This window comes from Phyllostomus hastatus, unplaced genomic scaffold (genome assembly GCF_019186645.2).
Source record: "Phyllostomus hastatus isolate PE091 unplaced genomic scaffold, TTU_PhHast_1.1 phas_contig_113, whole genome shotgun sequence".
Classification (NCBI taxonomy): domain Eukaryota; kingdom Metazoa; phylum Chordata; class Mammalia; order Chiroptera; family Phyllostomidae; genus Phyllostomus; species Phyllostomus hastatus.
The window spans coordinates 3,946,898-3,962,072 of NW_025333530.1; the positions used below are offsets into that span (position 1 = coordinate 3,946,898).

Sequence of the window (15,175 nt, forward strand, 5' to 3'; positions counted from 1 at the left end):
CTCTGTTGTCTGTGTCTTTGTGTTTTATATGTATGTGTGTGTTTGCTTAATCCCTTCTTTCTTTCTTTCATTCAGTCCCACAACCCCTAACCTTCTGACAGCTGTCAGTCTCTTCCTGTGTCTATGCCCCTGTTCCCATTTTGTACATCAGCTTATTTTGTTCATTAGATTCCACATATAAATGAGATAATTTGTTATTTGTCTTTTTCTGACTGGCTTCTTTCACTTAGCATAATAATCTCCTGGTTTATTCATGCTGTCACAAAGGGAAGATTTTCTTTTATATGGCTGAGTAGTATTTCATTGTGTAAATGGACCACAACTTTTTATCCATTCATCTACTATTGGACACTTGGGTTGTTTCCAGATGGTGGCTATTATAATAAATAATGCTGCAGTGAACAGAGGAGTGCATGTATTCTTTGGAATTAGTAATGTGGGTTTCTTAGGATATATTGCCAGAAGTGGAATTGCTGAGTCATAAGGCAGTTCCATTTTTAATTTTTTGAGGAATCTTCATGCTGTTTTCCACAGTGCCTGCAGCAGTGCACATTCCCACCAGTAGTACACAAGGGTTCACCTTTCTCCACATCCTCGCTGGCCCTCGATGTTTGTTGATTTATTAATTATAGCCAGTCTGACAGCTGTCAGGTGGTATATCATTGTGGTTTTAATTTGCATCTCTCTGATGACTACTGACGGTGAACATATTTTCATGTCTATTAGCCATTTGTATATCCTCTTTGGAAAAGTGTCTGTTCAAGTCCTTTGCCCATTTTGTAGCACAATTGTTTGTCTTTCTGGTGTTGAGTTGTATAAGTTCTTTATATAGTTTGGAAATTAACCCCTTATCAGCTATATCATTGGCCAATATGTTCTCTGTTGCAGTGGGTTGCCTTTTTATTGGTTTGGCCAAAAAGTCCGTATGGTTTTAACTGTAAAAGAAAAGATTCATTTTCACCAATAACTTTATTGATTTGGATATTTTGAGTATGTCAGCTCTCTCCCCTGTGGTATAATTTTGATCTCAGTTAATATCTCAATTTGATCACTATCAACTTCAACTAGTCTACCCAACTGTGGAACATCATCCAGCGAGAAATTTGCAGCATGAAACTTGTCAAACCACTTTTGACTAGTTTAATCACTCACATGACTTGCTCTATACACTACACACACAAATCTTTTTTTGTGTTTCAGTCGTGTTTTTCCCTCTTTTGAAGTAATGAAGCATAATCTGCCAACAATGTTGCATTTTTTTCCATCTTCAGTATTCAAACAGCTACACAAATTTTCACCAGTTTTGATAACTTTTTTAAAAAATTCATGCTGATATGACAACTGTCACAATACAATCTAACAAAATTGTTTTGAATGGTGTTAAAGAGAACTAAGCACTATTAGAGCCATCTTAAGCAAAAAAACAAATGAACTTTTAGGCCAACCCATTCTTTTGTTGATGGTTTCTTTTGCTATGAAAAGCTTTTTAGTTTTGGTGTAGTCCCATTTGTTGTTTTTTTTTCCCCTGTATTTTCTATCTTAGACATATTGGCAAAAATATTGCTATGAGGGATGTCAGATTTTACTGCCTATCTTCTAGTATGGTTTCGTGATTTGTATTTAACTCTTTTATTCATTTTGAATAAATGAATAAAAGTTTATTGAGTTTATTGTTGTGTATGGAGTAAGTTGGTGGTCTGGTTTCTTTTTTTTGCTTATAGCAGTACAATTTTTTCAAACACCATTTATTGAAGAGACTGTCTTTAGTCCGTTGTATGCTCTTCTGTCCTCTGTCAAATATTATTTGACCATAAAGGCATGCATTTATTCTTGGGCTCTCTGTTCTGTTTCCATAGATTTATCTGTCAGTTCTTATGCTAATACCAGGCTGTTTTGATTACAGTGGACTTGTACTGTATTTTGATATCAGGTATTGTGAATCCTCTAACTTTGTTCTTCTTTCTCAAGATTGCTGAGGCTATTTGGGGTCTTTTTTGGTTCTGTATGAATTTTTGGAATATTTGTTTTAGATCTGTGAAATATGTCATTGATATTTTAATAGGAATTACACTGAATGTATAGATTACTTTGGATAATATGTACATTTTAATGATGGTAATTCTTCCAATTCATGAACATGGTATATGCTTATCTACTTATTTGTATATTCCTTTTTTTTTCCCCTGCAGTATCCTATAATTTTCTGAGTATAGATCTTTAACCTGCTTTGGTTAAATTTATCCCTAGGCACCTTATTTTTTTGTTGTTGTTGGAATAGTAAATGGTATTGTTTTCTTAATTTCTCTTTCTGAGAGTCCACTATTGGTGTATAAAAATGCCACTGATTTCTGGACATTAATTTTATATTCTGCTGCTTTGCCAAATTAAGTCTAGTAGTTTTTGGTGGAGTTTTTAGGGTTTTTTATGTATAATATTATATCATGTGTGAATGACGACTGTTATATTTCCTTTTTTCCAGTTTGGATGACATTTATTTCTTCTTCTTGTCTGATTGCTGTGGCTAGGCCTTCGGTACTGTTTTAAATAAGAGTGATGAAAAGCTTACTTCCCTGTCTTAATTTTGATATTAAGGAAAACCCTTTCAGTTTTGCCCATGGAGCATGATGGTGGCTGTGATTTTGTCATATATGGCCTTCTTTCTGTTGAAGTTTGATCCCTCTATTTTGCTGAGAGTCTTGATCATGAATACATGCTGCATTTTATCCAATTCTCTTTCTGTATCTATTAATGCAATCTGTGATTTTTATCGTTTATTTTGTTTATGTGGTGTATCACATTTATTGGTTTGAAAATATTGTACCAGTCTTGCATCCCTGGAATAAATCTCACTTGATCTTGGTCTGTGATCTTTTAAATGTTTTTCTGGATTCTGTGTGCTGATAATTTGTTAAGGATTTTAGCATCTGTGTTCATAAAGGATATTTGCCTATAATTTTCTTTCTTTGTAGTGCCTTTATCTGCTTTTAGAATTAGAATAATGGTGTCCTAATATCATCAACTTCGGAGTTTTCCTTCAGTGTTTTGGAATAGTTTGAGAAGGATAGGTGTAAGTCTTTTTTTTTCTTTTTAAATATATTTTATTGATTATGCTATTATAGTTGTCGCATTTCCCCCTCTTTATTCCCCTCCACCTTGCACACACCCTCCCACCTGCATACCAACCCCCCCTTTAGTTCATGTCCATGGACTCTACATACAAGTTCTTTGGCTTCTACATTTCCTATACTATTCTTAACTTCCCCCTGTCTATTTTCTACCTACCATTTATGCTTCTTATTCCCTGTACCTTTTCCCCCTCTATCCCTCTCCCACTCCCCCACTGATAATCCTCCATGTGATCTCCATTTCTGTGATTCTGTTCCAGTTCTAGCTGTTTGCTGTTTGTTTTTGTTACTTTTTTTTTTTTAGGTTCAGTTGTTGATAGCTGTGAGTTGCTGTCATTTTACTGTTCATATTTTTTATCTTCTTTTTCTTAAGTAAGTCCCTTTAACATTCATATAATAATCGCTTGGTGATGATGAACTTCTTTAGCTTGACTTTATCTGGGAAGCCCTTTATCTGCCCTTCCATTCTAAATGATAGCTTTGTTGGATAGAATAATCTTGGATGTAGGTCCTTGCCTTTCATGGTTTCGAATACCTCTTTCCAGCCCCTTCTTGCCTGTAAGGTTTCTGTTGAGAAATCAGCTGATGGTCTAGTGGGAACTCCTTTGTAGGTAACTGTCTTCTTTTCTCTTGCTGCTTTAAAGATTCTCTCCTTAATTTTAATCTTGGGTAACTTAATTATGATGTGCCTTGGTGTGTTCCTCCTTGGGTCCAACTTCTTTGGGACTCTGTGAGCTTCCTAGCTTCCCAAAAGTCTATTTCCTTGGTCAGATTGAGGAAGTTCTTCTTCATTATGTTTTCAAATAAGTTTTCAGTTTCTTGGTCTTCCTCTTCTCCTTCTGGCACCCCTATGATTCGGATGTTGGAACATTTAAAGTTGTCCTGGAGGTTCCTCAGCCTTTCCTCATTTTCTTTGAATTCTTATTTGTTTATTTGGTCCTGGTTGCATGTTTCTGTCTTCCTTCTGCTCCAAACCGTTGATTTGAGTCCCAGTTTCCTTCCCATCACTGTTGGTTCCCTGTAGATTTTTCTTTATCTCAGGTAATGCAACCTTCATTGCTGCCTGAGTCTTTTCTCTGCTATTGAAGTACCCAGTGAGCTCCTGGAACATCCTGATAACCAGTGTTTTGAACTGTGCATCTGATAGGTTGGCTTTTTCCTCATCACTTAGTTGTATTTTTTCTGGAGCTTTGAACTGTTCTTTCATTTGGGCCTTTTTTTATTTGTTTGTTTGGCACGCCTTTTATGTGGTAAGGGGTGAAGCCTTAGGTATTCACCAGGGCGGGGAAAACCCACGTTGCTATATTGTGATGCTGTATGTGGGGGAGGGGTCTGAGAGGGAACAGCTTGCTCCTCTCTCTGCTACTTTTCAGTTACTTCCCTGGATACCCACAATCAAATTGGTCCTTTCTGTTGCTGATTCCCTGGTGCGTGGGTTTGTGTATGTTCTAGGACGCTGTGGGTCTCTCCAACGAACTTTCCTGTGAGGCTGGGAGTTTCTCCCACTGCTGCCCTAACCCCACTGGTGTTTTCAGTCAGAGGCTTTGAGGGTTTATGTCCCTGCACTGGAGTCCTTGCTTATGTAGTCTATATCACTCCCCAGTTGTTCCTCCTGGTTTATCTGCACACGAATATGGGACTGCCAGGCTGTAAACCCCATCTCTTCTGGTCCTTCAGCAGCAGCCTTGCCACAAGTCCTCTCCACCCAACTGCCCATCTCTGCTCCTCCTACTGGTCTGAATGAATGTTTCTTTTAAGTCTTTGGTTGTTGGACTTCCATACAGTTTGATTTTCTGTCAGTTATGGTTGGTTTTTTGTTTTTAAATTTGCTGTTGTCCTTCTTTTGGTTGTGTGAAGAGGCACATTGTGTCCACCTATGCCTCCATTTGGCCAGAAGTCTCTTGGGTAGCTCCCTGTATTTTCTGTGTTGTACTTTACATCCTCATCGCTATTTGGTCACTACCAATTTGTATTTAATCACTTCATCTTTTTCACTCATCTCCCTAATCCCCCTCCCATCTAGCAGCTGTCAAAATGTTTTCTATCTATGGGTGTGTTTCTGTTCAGGGTCATTTCTTTTGTGGTTTAGATTACACATAAGTAAAATCATACAGTATTTGTCCTTCTCTCTCTGACTCAATTCATTCAATGAAATATCCTCCAGGTCCAGCCATATTTTGCAGATGGCAATATTTCATTCTTTTTCAGTTGTTTTTTTATGGCCAAGCCATATTTCATTGTATACTGGTACTAGTTCTCCTTATCCATTCATCTATTTTTTAAAGATTTTATTTATTTATTTTTTTAGAGAGGGAAGGGGGAGAGAAAGAGAGGGAGAGAGAGAGAGACATCAATGTGCGGTTGCTGGGGGCCATGGCCTGCAACCTAGGCATGTGCCCTGACTGGGAATCGAACCTGCGACACTATGGTTTGCAGCCTGCACTCGATCCACTGAGCTACGCCAGCCAGGGACATTCATCTATTAATGGGCACTTAGATGACTTCACATCTTGGTTATTGTGCGTAGTCCTACAATCAACAACATATGTATGCATATGTATTTTCATTTTAGTGTTTTGGGTTTCTTTGGATAAATACCCTTAAGTGGGATTGTTGCGTCTTCTTTTGTCTCTGGTTATAGCCTTTGTTTTAAGGTCTGATTTATCTAGTTTAAGTATTTTTACTCCATTTTTTTTTGCTGTAAAATATCAGTTTCCATCCCTACACTTTTTCAGTCTGTGTGTGCCCCATATGTCTTTTGATTGGGGCATTTAACGTAATAAATAGTAGATATGTATTTATTACCATTTTATTACTCATACTTTTCAACTTTTTTATTCTTCTGGTTTGGTGGTGATGAACTCTTGTAGCTTTCTCTTGTCCTGGAATCTGTGTATCTGTTCTGTGATTCTAAATAATAGCTTTGCTTATTAGAGTAATCTTGCTTGTAGGTTCTTGTTTCTTTTTAATCACTTTGAATATTTTGTACCAATCCTTTCTGACCTGCAAAGTTTCTGTTGTGAAATTGTCTGACAAGTCTTATGGGACTTTCTTTGTAGATGACTAGCTCCTTTTCTCTTGCTGCCTTCAAGAATCTTTCTGCTTTTAAGAGTTTTTAACCTTTGGTGTTTTAATTATGATGTGTCTTGATGTGAGCCTCTTTGGATTCATCTTCTTTGGGACTCTGCTTCCTGTACTTGTATGTCTATTTCCTTCACCAGGTTAGGGAATTTTTTTGTCATTATTTTTTTGAATAGGTTTTCATTTTTTTAAGTAGGATTGGTTTATATATATATATTTTTAAAGATTTTATTTAAAATATTTTATTTATTTATTTTTAGAGAAAGGGGAAGGGAGGGAGAGAAACCTCAGTGTGTGGTTGCCTTTCATGTGGCTTCCACTGGGGACCTGACCTGCAACCTAGGACTGGGAATTGAACTGGTGGCCCTTCAGTTCACAGCCCACGCTCAATCCACTGAGCTATACCAGCTAGGGCAGTTTTCAATTTTTTGCTGTCTCTTCATGATCTGGGAGATATCCCTTGATATGCATGGTAGTACACTTGATGATGTCCCAGACTCATTAGACTATCCTCAGTTGTTTGCATTCTTCTTTCTTTTGCTATTTTGATTTTTTTGCTTCCTTATCTTCCAATTTGCTGGTTCAGTCCTCTGCTTCATCTACTCTAATGTTGATTCCTTCTAATGTATTATTCATTTTGCTTCATGTATTTTTCATATTTGTCTAGTTGTTTTTAATATTTTCTATTTTTTTTATGTTTCTTATCCCTTATTGATGTTCTCATTGAATTCATCTACTCCTACCCTAAGTTCCTTGAGTATCCCTTTTAACCATCGTTTTGAACTCTGCATCTGGTGAATTACTTGTTTTCATTTTATTTTATTTTTTTGTATTTTATTTTATTGTTTTACTTGGGACATGTTTATTTGTCTTCTCATTTTGTCTGCCTCTAAATGTTGTTTTAGGTAGAGCTGCTACCTCTCCTGGTCATGGTAGAGTAGCCTTATTTAGTAGAAGTGCTCTACGGGCCTACTGATAATAGCCACCCTGGTCACTCCAATTGGGTGCTTCAGGTGCATCCTGCCCTGGGCTGTGTGCATCTTCCTGTTGTAGTTGAGCCTTGACTATTGTTGGCAAGTCAGTGGAAGGGATTTACTCCCAAGCCAGTTGGCTGTAAGGACATGCATAACTACAATCGAAGAGCTGCTATGTAGGGTCCAACTCTATGAAGCAGAACTCACTTCAGCAAGGTTCTAGTGCCCAGTCAGTTTACCCTTTGAATGTGTTGCTCATGGAGGTGGTTGCACCAGGTGGTTACATGGTGCTATCTTGTGGTCTGAAGCTGTCTCCCTGGTGCACTGGCTATGGGGTCTCCTGAGATGAGCAGACTAAGGCCAGTTGCTGCCTGTGTTCTGCTTGAAAGTGATCTGCTTATGGCTGCTACTTGCACTGGGCTCATGATGTGATGGGGAGAATGTGTGCTGTGAACTGAGGCCATTGTCACAATTTCCTGGCAACAGTTGCAGGGCATGCTGAAGCCAGGTCCTGCTTGTTTAGTATTTGTGACACTTTTACAGATTTTAGGAAAGTTCTCAGCATGAGCTAAGACAAGCTGTTTGTATGTAAAAGCCACTAGAAGTTGCTTGTGTGGGCTCACAAGTTGGTAGGACAGTTTTAGGGAATCACCAGGATGGGGTGAATAGTCTTAGGTTTATGGAGACTTACATATGGTTTTTGTCTGAGGGCTCTGTTCAAGAGGGTTCAGAAAGGAACAGTAACTTCTACCAATACTGCCCCAGTACTGCACCTCAGAGCAAGTGAGACCATTCAACTCTCTGTCTCAGCCACAATCCCTGCTGGTTTTCATAGCCAGAATTTATGGGTACTTCTCTTCCTGGCACTGGAACTCTAGCTGGGTGGTATGGTGTGGGGCTGGGACCCTTTGCTCCTCAGGGGAACCTCTGCAGTCAAGATACCCCTCCTGATTTTTCATATGCAGGTGTGGGACCAGCTCAATCTGTCTGTCTGCCCCTCTTACCAGTTTGGATGTGGTTTCTTTTGTGTATACTTAATTATAGGACTCCTGTTCAGCTAAATTTCAGGTGGTTCCAAATAATGGTTTTTGGTAGTTTAGTTGTAACTTTTTTTGTGGTCCTGGGAGGATGTGAGTACCACATTTACCTAATCTGACATCTTAACTGGAAGCCCAGCACATCAAATATTAATTAACATTTTAATTAGTTTCTCTTTTTTCTGTTTGTTATAAAGAGTGGCAAAGATTCTTCTGTCTACTTAGATTTGTACCTATGAAGGATGTAGGATATATTCTAGAAATATATGCTGTTCAGAAGGAATATGAATTTTATTTTGGATGGATATAGTAATTGTCCTCAAAGAGTCATATAAGTTTAAACTTTTTCCACATCCTTATCAATTTTGGATAGTATAAAATGTCTTAGTGTAAGAAATTATTTGTAAGGATTGAATTTTACTATGTTACCCTAGATAAATTGCAGTGTATATCTGTTTTCCTATTATTGTAGATATAATAGAAATAATACTGTAGTGTTCGTACACATGAATGTTGAATCATTTGAGTAGGTGAATTTTAACTACAACTTGCTTCTGAATAAAGCCAACTTTAAAAAACATCTTTCTCCTTTGAAGGTATCCTTTATCAGAAAACCACCTGAAAATGGACAAGTAGAATCAATGGAGGATGACACTGATGAAAATGATGACCCTGCTACTAGTGTTAGTGATGCAAATGAATCTGGAGAGAACCCGCTTATTATTGGTAAATATATATTTATGATGTGGGATTTCTTTTACCTCTTCATACTGATTTGGCATTCCAAAAAGCCTCATAGTTACTTGTTTTATGCTCATTTTATTTCCATTTGGTGTAGTTTATTAGATTGTTTTTTTCCATATCTTTTAGATTCTCTAATTTTTTATTGAATTTATTTTCTGTTCTTCATTGAGAAAATTAAAATTAGTAAAAAATCATAGTTTTTTTCCAAAATAGAAAGCAATAGAGTGATAAAGCACCCATAATGCCATTTATTTTAACCTTTTTCTGTTATTTCTCTCTAGACCCTTTGAAAATTTTAATCAACTTTGACTTTCATATTTGTTTTCTATACCTTGTTTGTTTTACCATTAATTATGAACCCTTTTTCATTTAATTATTTGCATTGATAATCATACTTTTTAATGGCTCCATGATATCCCCGTTAACATATATACTGTAATTTACTTGACTATAGTTTACTGTTACAAATTTAGATTCCTTTCTATTTTCCTTTAATTAACAGTATAGCTGTGAATGTTTGTCTTCATAGATTATCCATAGGTTGTTTCTTGATGATAGAATCCTACAGTAATGTTTTATGAAGAATTTTAAAGCTCTTAGTGTATGATCAATCATTTTAATCATTATTTTGTTTTTCATATACTTTTTCTTTTTTTGATAGGATATTTGAGTTAATGTTCAGTGTATGTGGTTATTGTGCCCCTCTCTTAGTTTTAGTAAGTGCTTTTTATTTTTAGGTGCCATGAGTCCTTTAGCTGAAGAATATCTATCAAAGCAAGACATACTTCTTTTGGACATGCTCAAGTTCTTGTGCATGTGTGTAACTACTGCTCAGACAACTACTGTGTCATTTAGAGCAGCGGATATTCGGGGGAAATTGTTATTGTTAACTGGTTCTAGCATCCTAGACCCTACTAAACCTCTGCACCTACACATGGTGAGTTAAGTTAAGTGAAAATTCTCTTTAGTTCTGTCTGGCTTTGCTCGTAAATGTAATAGACTAACATAAGAATCACATAGTACCTTTACAGACTTGAAACTGCTTCTTGAAAAATGAATCTGAGACTAGTTACAAATATACTTTTTCATTTAATGTGCTGTAAAAAAAGAGTGTAAGTGGAAACGGAAACATTAAAACTTAGATGGTCTTTGGATAGATGTATTATTTTAGGTATAATTATGTTTTTTTTTAAACTGGCCAAGAAACACAGATTCTAAATGTAAACATAATGCTTATATAACAGTGTACTTGAAGTCTGAATCTTGCCTTGACTTTAGTTTAAATGCTTTAATTTTTTTTATGTAATTTCAAAGTGACAGTAAAGTTACAGTACTATAAGAACTTCATATTCCCATCATAAGCTCCTACAGTTAACATTTATCACATTTGCCTTATCATTCTTTCTCTCTACATACGCATCTTTTTTTCTGAATCATCTTGAGGTTAAGCTGCCCCTTCAGTGTACATGTCCTATAACCATGGTATCATCATCAGTATTGTATTATCACTTTTAGTTTTCAGGTCTGTTCAGTTCTTTCGATTTGGAATAGTTCTTTAGTCTTTTCTTATCCTTCTTGATCTTCCTATTTTTTAAATATATTTTATTGATTATGCTCTTACAGTTGTCCCATTTTTTCTCTTCCCTTTATTTCCCTCCACCCTGTACACCCTCTCCCACCAGCATTGCCCCTCCCCCCTTAGTTTATGTCCATGGGTTGTACATACAAGTTCTTTGGTTTCTACATTGACTATAGTGTTCTTAACCTCCCTCTGTCTATTTTGTACCTACCATTTATGCTTCTTATGTCCTGTACCTTTCCCCCTATTTTCCTCACGCTCCCTTCCCACTGATAACCCTCTATGTGATCTCCATTTCTGGGATTCAGTTCCTGTTCTGCATGTTTACTTAGTTTGTTTTTGTTTTTGTTTCTAGGTTCATTTGTTGATATTTGTGAGTTTGCTGTCATTTTACTGTACTTGTTCTTTATCTTCTTTTTCTTAGATAAGTCCCTTTAACATTTCATATAATAAGGGCTTCGTGATGATGAACTCCTCTAACTTGACCTTATCTGAGAAGCACTTGATCTACCCTTCCATTCTTTTTTTTTTTTAAGATTTTATTTATTTATTTATTTTTTAGAGAGGGAAGGGAGGGAGAAAGAGAGAGAGAGAAACATCAATGTGCAGTTGCTGGGGGTCATGGCCTGCAACCCAGGCATGTACCCTGACTGGGAATCGAACCTGCGACACTTTGGTTCTCAGCCCGTGCTCAATCCACTGAGCTACGCCAGCCAGGGCTTGTTCTTCCATTCTAAATGAAAGCTTTGCTGGATAGAGCAGTCTTGGGTGTGGGTCCTTGCCTTTCATGACTTTGAATAATTCTTTCCCGCTCCTTCTTGCCTGCAAGGGTTCTTTTGAGAAATCAGCTGATAGTCTTATGGGAACTCTTTTGTAGGTAACTCTTCTTTTCTCTTTCTGCTTTTAAGATTCTCTCCTTATTTTCATCTTGGGTGATGTAATTATGATGTGCCTTGGTGTTTGCTTCCTTGTGTCCAATTTCTTGGGGTCTTTCTGAGCTCCCTGGACTTCCTGGAAATCTATTTCCTTTGCCAGATTGGTGAAGTTCTCCATCATTATTTTTTTTTCTTTTTTTTAAATATATTTTATTGATTATGCTATTACAGTTGTCCCATTTCTCCCCTTTCACTCCATCATTATTTTCAAATAAGTTTTCAATTTCTTGCTCTCCTCTTCTTCTGACACCCCTATGATTCAGATGTTGTAATGTTTAAAGTGGTCCCACAGGTTCCTTAGCCTCTCCTCATTTTTTGAGTTTTCGTTTCTTCATTCTCTTCTGGTTGTATGTTTATTTCTTCCTTCTGCTCCAAATCACTGATCTGAGTCCTAGGTTCCTTCTTGTCACTATTGGTTCCCTGCATATGTTTTTTAGTTTAACTTTGCATAGTCTTCACTTTTTCCTTTATTTTGGGACCATAGTCAACCATTACCGTGAGCATCTTGAGTACCATTGTTCTGAACTCTGCATCTGATAGATTGGCTATCTCTTCATTACTTAGTTCCATTTTTGGAGCTTTGACCTATTCTTTCATTTGGGTCATATATTTTTGTCTACACCCACCTGCTATGTTGTAAGGGGTGGAGCCTTAGGTATCCCCCAGGGCTAGGCAACCCTCTTTACTGTGTTATGGTGCTGTATGTGGGGTAGAGATCAGAGAGGGAACAATGTTACTAGCTCAGCTCTCAGCCGGCTTTCAGTCATTTTCCCCTACCCACGAGCACATTAGACCCTTTTGGTATTGTTTCCTGCATGCGTGGACCTTGTGTATCTTTCTAGTGAACTCTCCTGTAAGGCTGGGAGTTTCTCCTGCCACCACAACCCCCACAAGTTTTTATAGTCAGAGGTTTTGAGGCTTTATTTCCCTGCACTGGAACCCTGGTTTGCTTGATCAGTCTTGCTCCCCAGTTGTTCCTCCTGGTTTATCCACACACAGATGTGGGACTGTCTGGTCTGCCAGCCACTGCCCTGCCATTAGTCCTCTCCGCCCTGGCTGCCCATCTCTGCCCCTCTTACCAGTCTGAATGAATGGTCTTTTTCTTTAACACCTTGGTTGTTGAACATCCATACAGTTTGATTTTCTGGTAGTTCTGGTTATTTTTTGTTTTTAAATTTGTTGTTGTCCTTGTTTTGATTGTGCAAGGAGGCAAAGTGTATCTACCTATACCTCTATTATGGCTGTTGATCTTCCTATTTTTTAATAGTATAGTCTTTTGTTCCTTAAAATTTCTCACTTTGGGTTTGTCTCATGTGTCCTCAGGATTATTTATATTTTGACTTAGGTGAAAATACTAAAGATGTAATTCACCTCCTGCCCTAACCCCATCATTCTTCATCTATTTATTGGTAGGTATCTCCATTTCCAATCCAACAGCATAGGATTTATTTATTTGTTTTTTCCCTCTGTATATTTAGCTCCCTCTTTCAACAGTAGGAAACCTGGTTTCCTGCTTAACCTTAATGCATTTAATGTTTATTCAGTATTCTTATGTATAACTAATCTCCTGACCATGCGCACCATCTCCTCAGCCCTAGCCCTACTGAATATGTGGGGAGAGTCTCTGGCCCAGCAAATTGTCAAACATGTTTGGTGATTTTTCCAGTTAGAGCTGTGGGAAACATGCCAGGTCATTCAATAATTAGAATCTCTTGGAAATGTGCAGGTTGAGTCCCTGTTAGAATTTTTGCTCAAGTCACCAGCCCTGACCAATGAGCAATGCTGTGTGCTCTTCTTGATGCTTAATGTTTAAGGCACTTCAAGACACTCATTAACATCATACACATCATTTTCATGTCAAAATATTTAAAATGATCCAATGTAATGTTCTTTTATAATATATGACAGGGAGTAAGAAACATTTTTCTACATATAGATAAGTGATGGGAGCCGTCCTGTCTGGTTTCAGGGACTATAGCCTCATTAATGGACAAAAGAGCCCCATAGCTAGGGCTGAGTGAAAAGGCCTTGGGGCCCTGAGCCATTAAGGAGACAGAAACGTATCTTCCCGGCAAGAGTGCAGCCCCTTCCTCCCTCACTTCCCCCTGCTTGGCCTTGGGTGGGTGACTGGTCAGCCAGTGATGGGGTAGTATTCCTCAAGGGGAGGAGAGCCTAAGACAGTCACAGTTACAAAGGACTATCTGGGAAGGAGTTAGGGGTCTACAGGGAAGGGGCAGAAAGACCTTCACCCCTTGGCTTTGTCATAGCCTGAGTCCTCATTCTGTCTGTAAAAAGTCTCCTGATCTCTTGGCTGCTTTGCTCCCCCACCTGACTCAGCCTGAAAACAATGCCGGAGGCAGCTGTGGCCTTGTACTGAAATGAATGGCTTCCAGGGGCAAATACGGCCTGAGAAAGAATGTACATTTGGTCCTTTGAAGCCTGCTCTGCCTAGGATAACCCTGTTGATTACAGCGGCACCAGTGCTTTTGGTTATGCCCCCATAACAAGCAAAAAGGGGGAGATATTGGGGACTACTCTGGTTTCCGAGACTGCAGCCCCTCGAGCGCAGTCTCTGAAATGGGCTAGTAAGTCTCCCTGGAAAACCAGGTAATGCAGGTGGTAGACATGACCTGACTAACACTGAGGGTTCCTGTGGAAATCAGGCCTGATAAACACATTGTATCCTTTGAAGCTTGCTGTACTTTGTTCTTGTATAGCGGTGGTGATATAAACCAGGTGTTTAAGTTCAAGACATAAGGAGTGAACTCCTTATCTCATGAAATATGTCTTAAAGACCCTGTGGCATCAGCATAACTAACAGACCCTGACCTGTGACAAATCTCTGTGTTCCTTCAATTGTTATCAGTATTTAATACCTGTTTGTATGACTATAGCCTTTTGACATTGATTGATGAGCTATGCATGTCTACACCTACACATACTATTCCCAATAAAAGCCATTTAGGAGAAGGGCTCAGGGTGTTCCCCACTAGAGGGAATTGCCAACCCCTTTCCTGCCAGAACAGCAAGATTGTGTCCGGGGTGACTTATTTCTCATCTGCCGTGGATGGGAGGATTCTGTGGGCTGGAGTTCCTCCCACACATAAGGATAAAAGTCTTCTGATATTTTACTAGAGCCAGAAAATGATTTGTTTGCTTTCAGAAATAGTCATAACACCACAGAGAACCTTACCAGGTTGCCGTATAGGAAGATAGGTCAGTGAATTTGACTTCTTCTCTGCCCATGATTATCTCTGCTTTCTAAAATTTATTAATAGAATAGTTTTTAAACATTGAAGTCTTATCCCTAAACATTGCTTTGGGAGAGTAGAAAGACAAGGTAGTTCCAGATTGTTATTCAGGCTTTTAACCCCAACATTGGTAACTATCATTTATTGAATTTGTCTAATAAATGCTAGGCTTTACATTTATTTCCTCTAATCCTCACAGTAATTCGGCCAGTTAAGTATTATATCCCCATTTTCTAGATGAGGGTACAAAGGCTCAGACGACAAGGCAAGTTTTTTAACCATACAAGTAGTAAGTTGAGCTAGGATTTGAATCAGTTCTGTTTGACTTGAGATACTTTTCTTTTTTATAAATTATACTGCCTTTTAAAAGAATTTCCTGGTTATATGTGTGTATGCATGCATAGGTCTATATATAAATTTTTGGTTACATACATACTTAAATAAGTGAC

At 38.0% G+C, this 15,175-nt stretch overlaps 1 protein-coding gene across 4 annotated transcripts in view; it reads left to right on the plus strand.

The window, feature by feature from the left end:
* The window catches only part of ATM (ATM serine/threonine kinase), a 162,209-nt gene that overhangs the window by 39,818 nt on the left and 107,216 nt on the right, over window positions 1–15,175 (plus strand). For all 4 annotated transcript variants that reach the window (XM_045837996.1, XM_045838016.1, XM_045838005.1 and 1 more), the window contains 2 exons: window positions 8,814–8,943; window positions 9,699–9,898. In XM_045837996.1, the coding sequence (XP_045693952.1) occupies window positions 8,814–8,943; window positions 9,699–9,898 (330 nt within the window). The remainder of the gene's footprint in view (window positions 1–8,813; window positions 8,944–9,698; window positions 9,899–15,175) is intronic.